At 33.4% G+C, this 19,801-nt stretch overlaps 1 protein-coding gene across 1 annotated transcript in view; it reads right to left on the bottom strand.

Moving 5' to 3' along the window:
* The window catches only part of LRP1B (LDL receptor related protein 1B), a 576,984-nt gene that overhangs the window by 549,805 nt on the left and 7,378 nt on the right, over positions 1-19,801 (bottom strand). The window contains 2 exon segments of the mRNA XM_087859483.1: positions 108-335; positions 1,674-1,805. Of these exon segments, the coding sequence (XP_087715609.1) occupies positions 108-335; positions 1,674-1,805 (360 nt within the window).

A 19,801-nucleotide genomic window follows, 5' to 3' on the forward strand; every position in this document is an offset into this window, starting at 1 on the left:
TCAATTAACAACATAGAATTGGATAATAAAAAAAGAATACAAAAGAGACTTGTGATTATTATAAATTGAATGACATTTTTTTAAGTTGTAATGTGCAAAATACTTACCTCTTGAAATAACAGTTTCCAATCCAGTTCCATTAATAAAGGCCCGTTTAATGGTTTGTGTTTTAATATCTGTCCAGTATAAACGTTCTTCAGATGCATCAAAGTCTATCACAGTAACATCATCAATATCAGGGACTGTAAATGCCGTGATAAAGTTAAAATATGGATTATCAATATCCACTCCTCTGATTTCGGAACGTCTTGCATATAGAAGAAATTTTTTCATTTCTAGAAAAGAAATAGAAATAAATGTTTTTCTCTTATAAGCTAGGCAGGTTTGAAGCAATCTAAAAATTCTAAAATATTACTTGATGATTTAAGGGAATTTTAACACCAGAAAATCATAATCAAGATTTGATGGGCATAAGTGATCTATCTATTATTTAAGTTAAAGTACTTAAGAAACAAATATAAAACAAGTTCTAATTCTTAAGTCATTGTTTTTCTTTAGTTAGAAATACCAAGAAATTCTCAGTGATTTGATCTTAGAATTTTAAACAATTGCTAAAACACATGAATTCTGCAAATGTCAAACAACCATATTTGTTCTTTGTACCTAATTGTAACACGATTAAATGATTTTTGAAGGCCTAAGAATATTTGTTATACTATCTCTGAATAAAATTAAACATGGATTTAAAAAATCATGTTCAGGCTTTTCTTATCAAAATTGGAGCTCAAAGGATGTGAAAGCATGCTTTATTACACATTTTTAAAATCTGTAGTAAGTAATATTTTGAGGCATTGCATCAATTTTTTCCCCACAGGCACCTTTCTTAACTGAGTTTGTAAAATAAGAGATTAAATAGAAATGGAAGTCACAGATATTCTATTATTTCATTGATTTCTTTGGAATTTTTGTTGTTGTGATATGTTAAGATTATATGTCATTAATTAAATCAACATGTGCCTACATTCCTGAGTTAAGACTTTGTGAGTACACTCTTTTCTGACCTTAAAAGTAATTGCTCTGCAAATAAACAAAAATTACTCAAAATTAAAACAAATCAAAACAGAAAAAAAAACCCACAGTCTGATTTCAGTCACAAACTTCATTATCATTTTTTTCTAGTTTAAATGTGCTGTTTAAATAGTTTTAAGAAATATTTCAAAGTTATATATTTTACTTCATTTTTTTCCCCTTCAAATTGATAATTCCCTATAAAATGATGTGAAAATAACTTTAGAAGAGCAGGAGGAGATTAAAGCTGTTAAGTACCTCTTTGTTACATGAGTTACCTACATCATCACTTTCTGAAAATACACTTTCACTTACAAATCTCCCTGTTTTGTAGAGATAAATTCTGCTAACACACCAAATAAGAAAGTGGCAAGAAAAAAATGAAAAAGGTAATAAATAGAAAAGTGCAGCATATCACATATTTAAAGAATTTGTCAGTCTTCCCAAAAGTGGACGAATCACCAATAGAGTCTGGAAATAGCACTACCTCAATGTTTTTAAGGACATTAAAAGCCTCTTCTGCTTCGCTTTGAGGAAAATCTTAATGCTAATACAATTTGAGAGAATTCAATTCGAATTTTAGATAAGAACTTCAAGAAATTTACCATAGCAGGTCTTCTTGTCTGAGGAAAGCTTCATCAAGTGGGGGCACGCACAAGCAGCACTCCTATTATGATTGATCAGACACATGTGAGAGCAGGGGCCTTTGCCATCATTAGCTGCACAGGGATTGGGAGCTGTAATTACACAGTGAAATATTAACAGTGAAAAAGAAAAAAAAATATATTAGGGAACCTCTGAGGTTGACAAGGGTTATTCACTTAATGATTCAAAGTGAAGTTCCCTATATAGCACCCATTACAGGGATTATTAATATGATAATAATAGACAATCATACATAGCAATTACATTAATAAAAACATTTTCCTCCTCAAAGATAACAACTAAGTTAACTCCCTTAATTTTCTCTAAGTTGAAATATATGCATCCATTTGCCTTAAAGGCAAAGATTTTTTAAAGGATTTTGTCTGAGAAAGAAACAGGAATAATTATCAAATTTAGTTTATAATAAGCTCAACTAAATCATAATCCAGGAATTGAGTGTCTCAATTGGGTAGATGTTGTTACCTTCCTAACCTACCATATAGACTCCCTTCTTGCCTTGGCACACCACTCTTAGTGTTTCCCTAGGAAACTGCTGTTGTTCCATATATATCCCTCCTTCAGATCATATGCTCTTTATCAAATCAGAGGCCTAAGTAAAGAAATGTTTAACATCCTTCATTATTAAGACATCTACTTTTTCATTTTTTTTTTTCTCTACTAACTGGCTAAAGTTTTTTCTACTTACACAGACTTGCTAGACTATATCACATAGCTAAGTTATAATATATTCAAATTAAGAATGGAATATTAAATTTTGCAGCTCAATGTCATTCTCTTATTGTTTTGTGTTTAGTGTTCTGTCATTATGCCTTTTGGATAAGATTTTAATCTTAGCTGATCAATAACTATTCTCTTAAATCTTATTTTATATAATCTTTCTAGTAGAATAAGGATACTAAATTAAAGGCAGAAAAGTGTTACGACTTCTGATCCCACCAGCAATATTTTAGTTTTCAACCTATTTTAACTTCCTAACAAGTGGACCTATTGTTCAGAGTAGTTAATGTCAGTCCTGTGGAGTTTTAAGGCACAAAGACTAAAAATCAATGAGTTATAATAAAATTGTAGAGGATATAAGAAATTAACTGTACTTGATAATCAATGTGGTTTTTGCCAGTATTTAGCATCCTCCCCGCCAAGGTAATAAAAATAATCAATGTCTTTGCATTTGCTTAAAAATCAATCAATCAATCAATCAAAGGAAATGAAAGACTCAGAAACATTTTCCTAAGAAAATCAATTAAGGAGAGATTTTAAGATGGTGGCATAAAAGAATCCTGAACTCACCTCCTTCCATGAACACAACAAATCTACAACCATATATATAGAGCAATTCCCTATGAAAGGGACCTGAAAGCTAGCTAAACACCACCTCCACAGCAAAGGATAAAAGGGCCACACTGAGACATGTAGGAGAGGCAGAGACATGGTTTCAGATGAAATCCTCCTCAACCATTACTGCTAGCTCCAGTCAGAGCACCCTGACCCCACACACCATAGCCACAGCCTGCCCAGCTCTAGCTGGCCAGCCAAGCACCCCACCTTCATGCACCAGAGCCACTGCCTGTCTCACCATAGCTGGCAGGGATGTACAGCCCTCACGGGGGACACTTCTTGAGCATCTAGATCTCTTGGCTAGGGGGGATTACATTTCTGGGCCCCATGGGTCTAAAACATTTGGAGAAACAGACCTTGGCAGGCTACAACCCCCAGGGCACTGCATAAACAGTAGACTGAAACACTCCCCCAGTATTTGTGTGAAAATGCCTATTTTCTTGTTCTGGAGCTTAAGCCTGAGGACATCCAGAGGTCAGAGGTGCCTCTGGAAACCTAAGTAAAGAATCACCATATTAGTGCCCTCTATTATCTTTGCTGATATCTCCCAGAAGAGGGAGGTACATATGTCTAAAGCCATAATTTTTAAAACTGTTGTCCAGATCTCTCGGGTTTGAAAATCTGCATGGTTTACAATTATGAACCGATAAGACTCTATTTATACAACTTAAAAGCTATTGCCTGAGAATCTGGCTTACAATTAGACTAAAACTATGCACTGTCTAAAATCCCTGCTTTTGGAACACTGACAGATTTTGGCACACCTGCAACAGGTTACTTACACAATCACAAAGGTCTGAGAAACATACACAAGCTAAAACAGTTTGAAAGATAAAGTTAGCTGCTACACAAGTCCACTGCTTCAAGACTGAGAGAGGTAGCTGTTTCACCTGATGCATAAAAATAAAAACAGAGAGTCAAGCAAAATGAAGAGACAGAGGAATATATTCCAAATGAAAGAATAAGACAAAGCTCAGAAAAAGGACATTAACAATGCAGAAGTAAGTAATCTACCAGATAAGAGTTCAAGGTCATATTCATAAAGATGTTCACCAAACTCTGGAGAAGAATGAATGAACACAGTGAGAACTTCAACAAAGGGACAGAAAACATAAGAAAGTACCAAAAAGAGGTTGAAAGACTACAATACAATATATTACAATAGCTGAAATGAAAAACACAATAGAGGGGTTCAACAGCAAACTAGACTAAGTAGAAGAATGGTTCAGCAATGTGGAAGACGAGGCAGTGGAAATCATCCAATCAGTGGAGCAAAAAGAAGAAAATAATAATAATAATAATAATAATAATAATAATAATAATAATAATAATAAGTGAAGGTAGATTAAGGAAACTGTTGGACAATATCAGACAGAATAACATATGCATGATAGGGGTCCCAGATATAGAAGAAAGAGAGAAGGGTGGTAGATAATTTATTTAAAGAAATAATGACTGTTCAAGACAGTATGGTACTGGCATAAAAACAGATACATAGATAAATGGAACAGAATAGAAAACCCAGAAATGGACACACAACTATTTTTTCAACTAATCTTTGACAAAGCAGGAAAGAATATCCAATGGGAAAAAGTCTCTTCAACAAATGGTGTTGCGAAAACTGCAGAGCAAAATGCAAAAGAATGAAACTGGACCACTTTCTTATACCATACACAAAAATAAATGCAAAATGGATGAAAGACCTAAATGTGAGAAAGGAAACCATCAAAATCCTAGAGGAGAACACAAGGAGTAACCTCTTTGACATCGACCATAGCAACTTCTTGACATATTTCCAGAGGCAAGTGAAATAAAAGCAAAAATAAACTATTGGACTTCATTAAAATAAAAAAGCTTCTGCATAGTGAGGAAAACAATCAACAAAACTAAAAGGCAACCTTCTGAATGGGAGAAGATATTTGTAAATGATATATCTGACAAAGGGTTAATATCCAAAATATATAAAGAACTTATAAAACTCAACATCCAAAAAAACAAATAATCCAGTTAAAAAATGGGCAGAAGATATGAACAGACATTTTTCCAAAGGAGACATACAGGTGGCTAACAGACACAGGAAAAGATGCTCAACATCACTGATCATCAGGGAAATACAGATCAAAACTACAATGAGATAGTTTACCTCACACCTGTGTCAGAATGGCTAAAATCAACAATACAAGGAACAGCCAACAGGTGTTGGCAAGGATGTGGAGAAAGGGGTACTCACTTACACTTGGTGAGAATGCAAACTGTTGCAGCCACTTTGGAAAACAGTATGGAATTTCCTCAGAAAGTTAAACATAGACCTACTCTACAATCCAGCAACTGCACTACTAGGTATTTACACAAAGGATATAATAATATTGATTTGAAGGGACACATGTACCCTGATGCTTTTAGCAGCATTATCAACAATAGCCAAATTATGGAAAGAGCCCAAATACCTATTGACTGATGAATGGATAAAGAAGATGTGGCATATACATACAATGGACTATAACTCAGCCATAAAAAGAGTGAAATCTTGCCACTTGCAATGACGTGGATGGAGCTAGAGAGTATTAGGCTAAGCAAGAGAAGTCAGTCAGAGAAAGACAAATACCATATGATTTCACTCATATGTGGAATTTAAGAAACAAATGAATACGGAGGCAAAAAAGGAGGCAAACCAGAAAACAGACTCTCAGCTATAGAGAATAAACTGAGGGTTCCTGGGGGTGGGAGGTGGGCAGTGGGATAGGGGAGGTATTAAGGACGGCACTTGTGATAATCACAGGATATTGTAAGTAAGCAATGGATAGCTAGATTTTACACCTGAAATTAATACACACTGTATGTTAAATAACTGGAATTTAAATAAAAACTTAAAAAAAAAGAAAGAATGGTTGAAAACTTCCAAAATGTAGGGGAAAAAATTAGGGATTAGGCATCCTGTTCCAGGAAGCACAGAGAGTTCCACATAAATTAAATACAAAGGGATCCAAACCAAGATACATTATAATTAAAATGTCAATAGTTAAAAATGAAGAGAGAATATTAATAGCAGCAAGAGAAAAACAAATTCTTGCATACAGGGGAACATTAAGGCTATCAGCAGATTTATCAGCAGAAAGTTTATAGGCCACATGGGAGTGGGATGACATGTTCGGAGTGCTGAAAGGAAAAACAAAACAACAAAACACAAACCAAAGCAAAACTTCCATTGAAAAATACTTTACCCAGCAAGGTTATTATTTGGAATTGAAAGAGAAATGGAGTTTTCCAGATAAGCAAAATGCAAAGAATTCATTACCACTAAATGGCCTTAAAAACATGTTAAGGAGAATTCTTTAAGGTAAAAAGAAAAGGGAATAACTAGTAACAAGCACACATATGAAAGTTAAAAAACTCATTAATAAATGTAAATATATCATAAAAGTAATGGAGTAATCATTTATAAAGCTAATATGAAGGCTAAAAGACAGAAGTACTAAAATTAATTATAGCTATAGTAATTAGTTAAGGGATACCTAAAATAAAAAGATGTAAAATGTGACATCAAGAATAGAACACATGGTAGGGGAGGGTAATGAAGATGTAGTTTTTAGAATGTGTTCAGACTTAAGCTGCTATCAACAAAATAGATAGTATGTGTGTGTGTATCTCTATCCATCTATCTCTATATATATGGTGTTATATGCGGACCTCATGGTAACCACAAATCAACAATCTATAGTAGATAAACCAAAGACAATAAGAAAGGAATCTAAACATAACACTAGAGAAAAACACAAAACCACAAGGGAAGAGAGTAAAAGAAGAAAAAAGGAACACAGGCAAACTACAAAAACGTCCAGAAAACAATAAAAAAAAAATGTCAATAAGTACATACCTATCAATAATTCTTTAAATGTAAATGGAGTAAATCTCTAATCAAAAGACAAAGAGTGGCTGAATGTGAAAAAAATAAATAAAACAAAACAAACAAACAACAAAACTCAAGATTCATCCACATATCGCCTGAAAGAGACTCACTTATGATCTAAGGACACACACAGACTAAAAGTGAAGGGATAAAAAAAAAGATATTCTATGCAAATGGAAAGTAAAGAGAAAAAAAAAAGTCTGGTGTAGTTTATACTTATATCAGACAAAATAAACTTCAAAACAAACTATACAAAAGACAAAGGCATTACATAATAGTCAATCCAACAAGAAGATTTCTTTTTTTTATTTTTATTTTTTTTAATTTAATTTATTTTTTTTAATTTATTTTTTAATTTATTTGGCAGAGAGAGAGACAGCCAGCGAGAGAGGAAACAGAAGCGGGGGAGTGGGAGACGAAGAAGCAGGCTCCCAGCAGAGCAGGGAGCCCGACGCGGGGCTCGATCCCAGGACTCCGGGATCATGTCCTGAGCTGAAGGCAGACGCTCAACTACTGAGCCACCCAGGCACCCTTGAGCCACCCAGGTGCCCCCAACAAGAAGATTTCTAAGAACATTTCTAAGTATTTATGTAGGTATTTATATACACAATGAAGGAGTACCTAAACACAAAAGCAAATATTAATAGACTGAAAGAGAGAAATCAACAACAGTACAATAATAGTGACTTGCATGTGCCACTTATATCAATGGATGGATGTCCAGACAGAAAATCAATAAGGAAATATTGGCCTTAAATGACACATTAAACCAGCTGGACTCAGATATATACAGAACATTCCATCCAAAAGCAGCAGAATAGATGTTCTTCTCAAATACACATGAAACATTCCCCAAGATAGATCATATGTTAGGCCACAAAACAAGTCTCAATAAATTCACAAAAAATGAAATCATATCAAGCATCTTTTCTGACCCCAACAGTACAAAACTAGAAATCAAGTACAGGAAGAAAAGTGTCAAAATTACAATTATGTAGAGCTTAAACAACATGCTACCAAACGGGTAGCATGGATCAATGATAAAATCCAAAAAGAAAAAAAAAAATACCTAGAAACAAATCAAAATTGAAATACAAAAGGCCAAAATCTGTGAGATGCAGCAAAAGCTATTTTACGAGGGAAGTCTATAGCATTTACAGGCAACCTGAAGAAATACGAAAAATCTCAAATCAACAATCTAACTCTATACCTAAAGGAAGTAAAAAAAGAACAAATAATGCCCAAAGTTAGTAGAATGAAGGGAATAATAAAGATCAGAGTAGAAATATATTAAATAAGAGACTAAGAAAACAAAAGAAATGTTCAAGGAACCTAAAAGCTGGTTCTTTGAAAAAATAAATAAAATAAAAAATGAAAGAGATGCTACATCTGATACTAGAGAAATACAAAGGATTATTAAAAAAACTACTATGAACAATTAAATACCACAAAACTAGATAATCTAGAAGAAATGGATAAATTCTTAAAAACATACAACCTTCCAAGACTGAATTATGAAGAAACAGAAAATATGAATAGATTGATTATAAGCAAGGAGATTGAATCAATAATCAAAAACCTCCCAACAAATTAAAATCCAGGACCAGATGGCTTCACTGGTAAATTCTACCAGACACTCAAAGAAGATTAATACCTACGCTTCTCAAACTTTTTCAAAAAATTAAAGAGAAGCAAATGTTTCCAATTAAGAGACCAGCATCACCCTGCTGCCAAAACTAGAAAAAAAACCACAAAATAAATAAAATTACAGGCTGATATCTCTGATGAACATCCGTGTAGAAATCCTCAACAAAATATTAGCAAATAGAATTCAACAATGCATTAAAAGATTACATAGCATGATAAAGTGGTAGCTATCCTCAGGGGTACAACAGTGGTTCAACATTCCCAATCCAATCTAACTGATATACAACTTTAACAAAATGAAGAATAAAAATCACATGGTCAACTCAATAGATGCAGAAAAACACATTTGACAAAATTCAACATCTATTCATGATAAAAACTCAACTAAGTGGGTATGAAGGGAATGTACCTCAGTATAACAAAGGCCATACATGACAAATCTACAGCTAACATAATACTTAACATGGGAAAGCTAAATGTTTTTCCCCTAAGATCAGGGACAATAAACTCTAACCACTTTTATTAAACACAGTATTGGAACTTCTAGTCATAGCAATTAGGTAAAAAAAAGAAATAAAAGGCATTTGACTTAAAAAAAGAAGTAAAACTGTCACTATTTGCAGATGACATCACACCATATATAGAAAACCCTAAATACTACACACACACACACACACACACACTGTTAAAACTTATAAATGAATTCAGTAAAATTGCAGGATACGAAATCAACACACCGAAATCTGTTGCATTTCTATACACTAATAATGAACTGTCAGCAAGAGAAATTAAGAAAACAATCCCATTTACAATTACATCAAAAAATACCTAGAAATAAATTTAAGGAGATGACTTCTACACTGAAAACTACAAGACACACTGATACAAGAAACTGAAGACACAAATATGTGGAAAGATATATCATTCTTCTGGATTGGAAGAATAATATTGTTAAAATGTCCATAATATCCAAAGCAATCTACAGATTCAGTGAAACCCCTATGCAAGTCCTAAGGGCATTTTTCACAAAACTAGGACAAATAATGATAAAATTTGTATAGAACACAAAAGACTCTGAATAGCCAAAGCAATCTGGAGAAAGAACAAATCTGGAGGTATCATGCTCTCTGATTTCAAATTATATTAATCGAAATGGTACAGGATTAAAAAGAAACAAATATATCAATGGAATAGAGTACAGGGCCCCCAAATAAACCCACACATATACCCTCAATCATTTTATGATAAAGAAGTAAAAAATATACAATAGGGAAAGGACAGTCTTTTCAATAAATGGAATTGGGAAAATTGTATAACCACATGTGAAAGAATGAAACTGGATTGCTATCTTACACCAAAGATTAACTCAAAATTGATAAAAGATTTGAATGTAAGGCCTGAAACCATAAAATTCCAAAAGAAAACTTAGGTGGTAAGTTCCTGGACATAAGTCTTAGTAATTCTTTTTTTGGTCTAATTTTAGAGGCAATGGAAACAAAAGCAAAAATAAACAAATGGGACTACCTCAAACCTAAAAACTTCTACACAGCAAAGGACATCATCAACAATACACAAAGCAAGGTGCTAAATGGAGGAAGATACGTGCACATCATATATAGGGGCTAATATCCAAAGTACATAAAGAACACGCAATTCAACAACAACAACAAAAGAAACAACCTCATTAAAAAATGGACAGAGGATCTAAATAGACATTTTTTCAGGGAAGACATAGAGATGGCTGACAGGCACATGAAAAGATGTTCACCATTAATTATCAGGGAAAGGCAAATCAAAGCCATAATGAGATTATCATCTCACACCTGTTAAAATGGCTTTTGTCAAAGAGACAAGAAGTAATGTCTGTTAGGATGTGAAGAAAAGGGAACACTCACACACGGTTGGTGGCAATGTAAACTGGTAAAGCTGCTATGGAAACCTATTTGGATATACCTCAAAAAACTAAAAACAGAACTAACACAATTCAGCAATTCCACTTCTGAGTATTTACCCAGAAAACAAAAATACCAATTCAAAGAGAAATATGTAAACTGTGTTCACTGCAGCATTATTTATGATTACCAAGATATGGAAACAATCTAAGTGTCAATCAATGGATGAATCAATCAAAAGATGTGGCATATAGATATAGGTGTATCTCTATAAATATAGATACAATGAAATGTTACACAGCCATAAAAAAGGAAATCACTATTTGTGACAACATGGATGGACCTTTAGTGAATCACACTAAGTGAAATAAGTCAGATAGAGAAAGACATATACCATATGATTTCACTTATATATCTAAAAACAAAACAAACAAACAAAAGAAAACAAAAATGAAGTCAGAGAATATTACTGATTATCAGAAGGGAAAGAAGTTGAGAGGTTAGGCAAAATGGGTGATAGGTCTCAATTGTATGGTGATGGATGGTAACTAGACTTAATGGTAGTAATTGCTTTGTAGTGTACAAAGTTGAATTATAATATACAGCTGAAACTCATATATTAAATACTAATTTTTATCTCAATTAAAAAAAGAATCAGTTAAGAATGAAACCATTAGAGAAGAACGGAAGCCTAAGTCTAGAGATTCCTTGGGAATCCAAGTCCCTCTATCACATGGAGTAAGTGCCATATATTTTATTTTCTTCTTTTTTATATTTGTGTGTTACAATTAGATTCCTCAAAGAATTGCAGGTGAGACAAGCAAGAGAGCAGATGTAAAAGTTATTAAGGAAAGATGTTAGAGGAGAGGAGGCAGAAGCAAGGGGCACTGCTTGAGAACATTAAATACCTAGAGTCAGGGAGACCTAGCTGTAGTGGTAAAAGTACAAATTTCAACACTTGAGACAAGGAACAGAGGGTGAGGAAAAAGAAGAAAAACAGAAAGAAAAAAAAAATAGAGGAGTAAACGGTGGAAGAGGAAGGAGGAGGAGAAATTTGTTTAAAAATATTGACATAGGAAATGCTATTCCTCTCAAGGAAATTAAAAGCATAATCCAAGACAGCTCAATGATAGGTACTTGGATTTCACTTTGAACATCACTATTTTTGGCCCAGAATCATACTAGCTCTTCTCAACATCCTATAATTGTGATAAAATATTTTTAAAAGCAAAAATAAAATATTTACTTTCTGTATGCACAAGTAAGAAATTACATTGCTTTGTAGCCTATCTGTATTAATGATAACACTATCACTTAGTATTCACAATATTTTGTGCTTTCAGTGTGCAAAATCCAAGACTTTTTACTTCCAATATTTATCTTTTCTCACTTTGAAATAATGCTGTTAAATATTTTTAGTTTCTTTCTAATCATGCAATTGAACAGACACCAAATTACCAAATTAAGGAATTTGATTCACAAACTCACATTTTAATATAAAGCAGGTATTAGCAAATGGTGAACCCAGAGCCAAATATAATCCACTGCTTGCATTTGTAAATAAAGTTTTATTATAAGATAGCCATGGCTCATTAGTTTACACGTCGTTAATGGCTGTTTCACACAACAACAGCAGAGTTGAGCAGTTTCAGTAGAGATCATGCGGCTCACCAAGCCCTAAAATACTATCTGGCTCTTTACAGAAAAGGTTTGCCAACACTTGATATAAAACAATTAACTATTTTATAAGAAATACTATTGCAGAATCCAGTATCAACACAGAGGTTATAAATTCCTACATGATTAAGGCTATCCCCTTTATTTGTATCCAGGAGATGGGAAAAGCTGACCAGTCAATGAAATGCTAGAGGCAATCTTAACGGATGAAATGCAAACAGAACTGTGCAGACTGAGTGTACTGATAGTTCATATTATCTAAACTCAAGTTGGCCAAACAAAGAACCTTACAGATATATGTAATATATATATATATATATATATATATATAGTTATGCATTGAATAAATATTTATGAAGTACCTAGTTATTCTGCCTACTTTTAAAAAGCTTGAATTTAATAGTAGATAAGACATAGTTCTTACACCAAGGGGTTTAAGAATCTGTACTCTAATTGTACACCATTCCCAGCAATTCTATGGTCACTGGCTCAATTTAGGTTCTCTCCATTTCTCTCTTAGATTGCTACACTAAGTTTCTAAGTAATCTCTTGATTTCTAGTTTTTCCCCATTGCATACAGTTAGCCTTCTAAAACACAGACTTAATCATATAGCTGCCTTGCTGAAAAATTCTGGATGGCTTCCCACTGTCTACCTCACAAAGTCATAATCTTACCTCCTACCATTGCCCCCCATGATTCTTTGGCATTGGCCAGACTTGTTTATTTTATGTACTTTAACCTCCAGGTGTTTTTTGTGTGTTTTGTTTGTTTTATCCTGATTCACTCTATTTGTTTTTGTTAAAGATGTTCTCAACCTTTCAAACTCACAAAATTTAAATTTCAGAGCATTTTTTTCACTTCTTTTTCACTACCATATTTAATCAAGTATTATCAAGTTATCAAGTATTATCTGTTTTTCCCTAATATGTGTTTCCTCCTTTCCATTTTTACTTTTCCTCTTCCAACATAAAGTTTTATTTCGTCACCTTTGAACGACTTCTATGGCCGTGTAACCGGTAATCTGTGGTACTGCTCAGAACATACCAATCACTCTTTCTAAGATACCACCCTAACTTCCAGCCTCTATGCCTGCTTTTCTTCTGCATACACATTATGCACATGCTCAAATCAACTCCTCATTGTTCTCTGAATATCTATAGCTTGTCCTTTTCCACTTCCACATGGTACACTTCTCCCACAGAATTTCATCACCAACATGTTAACCTTTCTTCATGAATCACCTTAAGTCATTTTTCTTCCACAGAACAGTTTCTAATGAAGGTAGCAAAGGTTGATCTCTTTCACTACTAAATGTTAGTTTTAATTATTGACTATACAAGGCATTAAACAATTTATTGTTTACTGTCTTGTTTTCTAATTATCTGTGACTTATATTCATACATTTTATGTCTGTATATACAGATAAATCAAAGATTGGCCATTTTCTTTTTTTTTTTCTGTAAAAGTCCAGATAGTAAATATTTTCACCTTTGCAGGCCTTATGCCCTTCATAGTAACTATTCTACTTTTCTGTTGTAGCAGAAAGTCAACCATAAAACAGTATGTGAATCAAAAGGTTTGGCTATGTTCAAATAAAACTTTATTTACAAAAGAGGCAGGAAGCTGAACTTAGTCTGAGGGCCTTAATTTGTCAATATCTGAGTTTGAGTATCGGTGTCTTGTTGGCAGGAACTGACTTATGTACATAACATATTGTTTTTCCTAAAATTTCTCTGGTGTGTATTACTGTGTTAGACTTAAGACATTTGGCTTCATATGCATGCTCATCAATGTATGTGGGGTATGTTCTAAAGTGTCAGGAATCTAAATATTTGGAAAGTGAGTTAATCTTCTAAAGCACATCATAGCTGTAGGTAAAGAGACTAAATAATGTATAATTACAATGCTTTATAAGACAACCAAATGTTAATTATGCAATCACATAAGACTGATGTGTGTTCTGTGAAAAAAACAATATCATTGAAGATAATTTCATATTTCATGCAAACTATGTTTAATTGTAGTTTCTCACCAGCAAAAATAAACCCTTTAAACCGAAACAATTATTTTATCCATTAAATTCAAATAAAATGTATGCAAATATTGATGCAATATAAAATATGTATGATATTTATTTACATAATAAAATTCTGCTCAAAGCAGAATGCCAGGATCCAATTTGTTAGATAAGTGGAAGATTTTTCTTTCTCCCATGCAGTCATTTTTTATAGTAATGAATATTCGTCCTGTTAATAAACTTTATTGGTACAAAATAATTATTAATATAATAAAATAATGTATCTATATTATATTTTCCTTTTAGAAAATAATTTAATATTTTTAAAGAAATGCATTTTCAGAAGGATCTTACAATTACACACTAATCCCAAATTCTATTTTACTTTTGACCAATACCTTCAAATTGTAATTTTAACATTCGATGTTGAAGAACTAGAATGAATTTCTTATTCAAAACACACACATATAACAAAATACGTGCATGTGAAAGATGTTCTTATTGCTTTAGTTTCACCAGACCCCAGCAATACTAGGAGCTACTTTCATCAAATTATAACATATTTCATGGATTAATTTTATACTGTACTCTATTTTTATGGGGTAGAAGACAAAATGTCTAAAAATTCTTCTCTGATCTTCCGTAAAATATCTGTATTTCAATGAAAAAAATTCTAAGAGCCACAAATACTGTTTCCATTTATTTATGCACAGTTCTTTGTAAAAGGATAAAAACAAACATTTAATATGTTATATTTAGTGATGATATGTATCTTAAAATACCAATGAACTTTCAGTTATTCTAAGGAAGTGACTTTAGGTGTCTTTCTGATATCTTAATTTGCTTGCTATTTATTGCACTTGCTGTATGATTTGAATGAATAAGCATCAAAGTTTCTATCTTTATGATAATTTTATAATCACATAAAAACTTTCTTATCTAAAACAGTGGTTTTCAACCAGTGGTGAAGATGCTGGTAGGGATTCTCCCCCTCCCCCAGGGAACTTTTGGGAATGTATGGAGACATTTTTGGTTGACTGGAGATAGTACTGGCATAGTAGTGGCCAGGGATGCCAATAAACTTCCTGCAACGCAAAGGAAAGCCCTCCCTCTCCCCCCAACTAGGAATTATCTGGTGGAAAATGTGAACAATGTAGAGGCTGAAAAGTCCTCACCTTGGAGTAGAACCATGGATTCAGCATTTAGTGGATTTGAATGAATGCAGGGCTCTAAATCACTTAGGTTTGCATGACTTAGGCAAGTACATCAAACAGCATACCAAAGAAGAAAGAATTTTGATGATTCTTTTTTTACTAATCTTTTCTACTGCTCCAAGGTAGATTGCATATTTAAAAAAATAGCAATTTATAATGCAGCTAAACTTACTACCTGCATATAAATTCTTTTGCAGGTTAGCTGTTTGATATTTCTATTATGTTTTGCCAAAGAAATAATGATAAAAATGGTAATTAACTTTTTCAGATGAACCAACAAAACCCATTAATTTATAATATGGTTTTAAGATAGCACAGAAGGATTCATTAAGAAACTAAATTGGGTGCTACTTTATATAACTGGTACTGGGAACAGAGGACTATGTGTTACAGGAAAAAAAAATTGTAAGAGGAGAAAGTGAGTTCCACTCTGTCTTTTTATATCAATAGCTGGAATGAGGTAGCAACATGTCTTTGGCATGTTTCAACTCTCATTTTTCTTCTTCATTGTTCATTTCCTGTCTCTCTTCTACCAGGCTCTCAGTACTGCATGAAGTTCTAAGCACCTCATTATGGAAGCCTCACAGGTTTACTCAAATCTCAAAAATTCCTCCCTTGCTTTGATATCACCTGCCTTTCACTTCACCTCAGTCAGAATCCTCATCTTTTCAAAGTTGCTGATATCAACTACAAGTAAAGGTGAAAGCATTTTGATTTAACTATTTCACACCAGCTTACCCTTCTTAGAAATATTAGCATTTTAAAATAGAATTCATGCAAAATAAAATAAATCCCCTTTGATAGTATATAAATATTTGAAATAAAGTGACACTACTAAATAGTCAGAGGATGGGGTGCCTGGGTGGCTCAGTCGGTTAAGCACCTTACTCTTAATTTTGGCTCAGGTCATGATCTCAGGGTTGTGAGGTCGAGCCCCACATTGAGCACCATGCTGGGCATGGAGCTTGAAAAGATTCTCTCTCTCTGCCCCTTCACCCCACTCCCTCAAAAAAACATGCCAAACCGAACCGACCAAACCAAAAGAAAAGAGGGGAAACAATGTATTTTTAACACCATTAATAATATGTAGGATGGAGGGTGCACATATGCTATATACAGACACAGATATATGTATATATACATCTACATCTATGCAAACATATAAATATATGGAGGGAGAGAGAAATTTAGTTTTTATGACAGGTAGTTAGATCTTCATATAGTAAATTGTGGAACTAGACAATTTAAGCACTTTGCAAATATTTGAGATTCACCCCCACCACATTGAAAAATGGGTTCAAGAGTATTTCTTTTTTTTTTCTTAAAAGTTCCTATTAATTTGATAAATATCACCTATGATTAAATATATTTACAACCCCAAATGATATCCCTCCTTCTTCAAGTTTTATAAGTGACATTTTGTCCCCTAAAGGGGCAATGATATTACTAGTATTCTTAGAATCTAGAATCTTGTCTTTAAAAATAATATCAGCTAATTTTCTTATAAATGTTGCCAATACAAGTTTCATTTTCTACAGAAATATTTTCCTGAAGCAACTGTAGGCACATATATCATTTCAATGTTAAAACTACTCTTCAAGAAACAGCCCACAATTCTCCTTATATTGTCATAACATAATAGGCAAGTGAGATAAAAATTGATGGAAAGAGTAAAGGTTCCAAAATGGAATAATTTATTTTTATAAATAAATTATAATAAAATAAAATAATTTATTTTTTCACAATATGCTAGAAAATGGGCTAAGTGCTTCGTAAGCATTATTTCCTTTATTCTTCTTACTAGTCAGTTTTGTTTAAACAAACCCCCATTTTTATTTTTTTGTTTATTAAAAAAACCCATTTTATAGAAAAGTAAACTTAATTTTCAAAAGGGTAAAAAAAGACTTACAATCACATAACTATTAAGAGGGAAATAGGTTTCAGATTCTAGAGTATGAGCCTCTAACCATTATACATACTACCCCTCTAAATGAACCAATTCCCTTAGACTCATTCATTCTCGTAATGATTCATGGATGCTTTACAAAGCAGGGATGTGGGATGGATACTGCCTTGGAGTATAATTTTCTTAAAATCTAATTAATCTAATTCTTGTAACTGTGAATAAACTCCTCATGTCTCATTCATTTTGTCTCTGGGTTTTGAATTTGCCAAGGGATATTGTCATTAATGTGTTATATAAAATAGTTTGCACATTTGCCAGTCATTGTGAGTTTCAAGAACAAAATTGAAAGGGATGATTGAGTCAGAAGCCTGTCTTTGAAAGTAAAATAAAATGGTTCCTGGAAAACAGCACTGTTTATACCAACAAATATTTATTAGGTCCCCACTGAACTAAGTTCTTTTCAGAAAGAGAAAAGTTTCTTCAAAAAGGGAAAACATCTTGTAATTGGTGAAAGTCTAATAGATAAAGTATTTGCAACACTCTGTATTTAAAGTGACAATCACATTCTTGAATTATTTCAGGAACAGATTCCAATCATGGCACCTAAAGAAATACAGAAGAAAACTGAAAACAACAACAACAGGGAAATCTTTCTGGATTCATGAAAAAACTGAACTCCACTTGGTATTAAATCGCAACTGAAGTTGTGATTAAGAAAACATCTTTGAGCTGAAAGAGGACACAGAGGAAGGCCAACCTGCTGGATGGGAGAAGGTTTGCAAACAAAAGAAGAAAGTTGTACTTTCCCATGTTTACAAACAACTCCTCTTATAAGGGGAAGAGAGGGATACTGATGCGTAAAACAAAGTAACTAAGGAAATTGTGTCTATGTCTGTCTATCTGTCCATCTATCTATGCATCTACCATTTACTTAATAACATTTATATAGTGCTTAGTATTTGTCAGCTATCTTCTAAGCGCTTTAAAAAGAAACTACGTGTTTACCATTTTGCAATGATTCTATATTCCGGATTAAAGAAAACAGGATAGATAATGGTTATGCAGTCAAGATAGGACAAAGTTAAAATGTGAGCCCAAAAGTCTGGTTCTAGAGTGTTCCTCCTGATTATGACATTGAACAAGCTAATTATTATGAAGGTTGTCTTTTTTGCATTTACATTGTGTTACTTAACAGCATTGTTCTTTTGTTTAATAAATTATATTTTTTTAGTAAAAAGACTTGAAAATTCATAATAATACCTAACCTCAGACATACTTATGATCACTAGGACATCTAAAAACAACTCCACTGAAATCGTTCTAAATAAAATTATGGCTGACCAACCTCCAAGTTGCCAAATCCAATGAATATACTTATGTCTTTGTCTTCCTTAATTTCTCCAGGAGAATTAACTGTGTTGGTCACTGTCATCTTGAAACTTTCTTTAGTTTTTTTTTGTTTTTTGAGTGTTTTGTTTTGCATTGTTTTGTTTTGTTTATTTATTTGTTTGACCGTGCTCTCTTTGGTTCTGAAATCCCTTGGTCACCTCCTCAGCATTCTGCCTTCCCTTCCTCTTTAGTGTTCATTTTCTTCAAAGCTCTGTCCTTGCCCTCTTCTCTTTTCTGTAATAATCTTGGGAATCTCATCTGTCTTCTTGTCTTCAACCTAAAATTGAATGACTACCAAAGCTCTACTTATAGTTCAAACTCTCCTTGCCTTTACAGCCCTGAATATTCAATCATGTCCCAGAGGTACCTCAAATTAAGTGCGTCAAAAGTTGACTTTTTGTTTATCCTTTAAACTAGGTATCAGTAGACCTTGGCCTGCAGGCTAATACGGTAGCTTAGAAAACAAATAAAGAATAATATCCGGGGTGCCTGGGTAGTGCAGTCGGTTTAGCATCTGACTCTTGGTTTCAGCTCAGGTCGTGATCTCGGGATCCTGGGATCGACCCCATGTGAGACTCCTATCTGCAGTGCTGTCTTTCCACAAGCCATCCCTCGCACAGATGGTGTCAAGTTTCTAGCACCCAAATCTGCTATTTTCACTCCTTTGGCCAAATATTTAAAACTTATTTTCTCCCTCACTTAGGACTGTGGTTCTTTAGGCAACATCAGCATCCCCTGGGAACTTGTTAAAAATGCAAGTCTCAAGCCATACCCCAGACCTACTGAAGCAAAATCTCCTGAGTATAGCCCAGAAATCTGTGTTTTAGTGATCCCTGCATGTAATTAGGATGCACATTCAAGTGTGAAATCATTAGAACCATCTATCCTAGAGGACAAAAAATAAAATTCTTTGAAAGGACCATTTAAATCCCACCATGGTCTGATCCTTGCCCAACCTCACCCTACTACCTTTTAAAATATATTTACTATACTTTTACATTCAAAATCCATCCGTAATTACAGTTATTTTATTGATCTTCGTTGTTAAGTTAGTCTGTTCCCCTTCTAGACTATAAGCTCCA

Source organism: Ursus americanus, chromosome 1 (genome assembly GCF_024610735.1).
Source record: "Ursus americanus isolate L20-20 chromosome 1, mUrsAme1.1.p, whole genome shotgun sequence".
NCBI lineage: Eukaryota > Metazoa > Chordata > Mammalia > Carnivora > Ursidae > Ursus > Ursus americanus.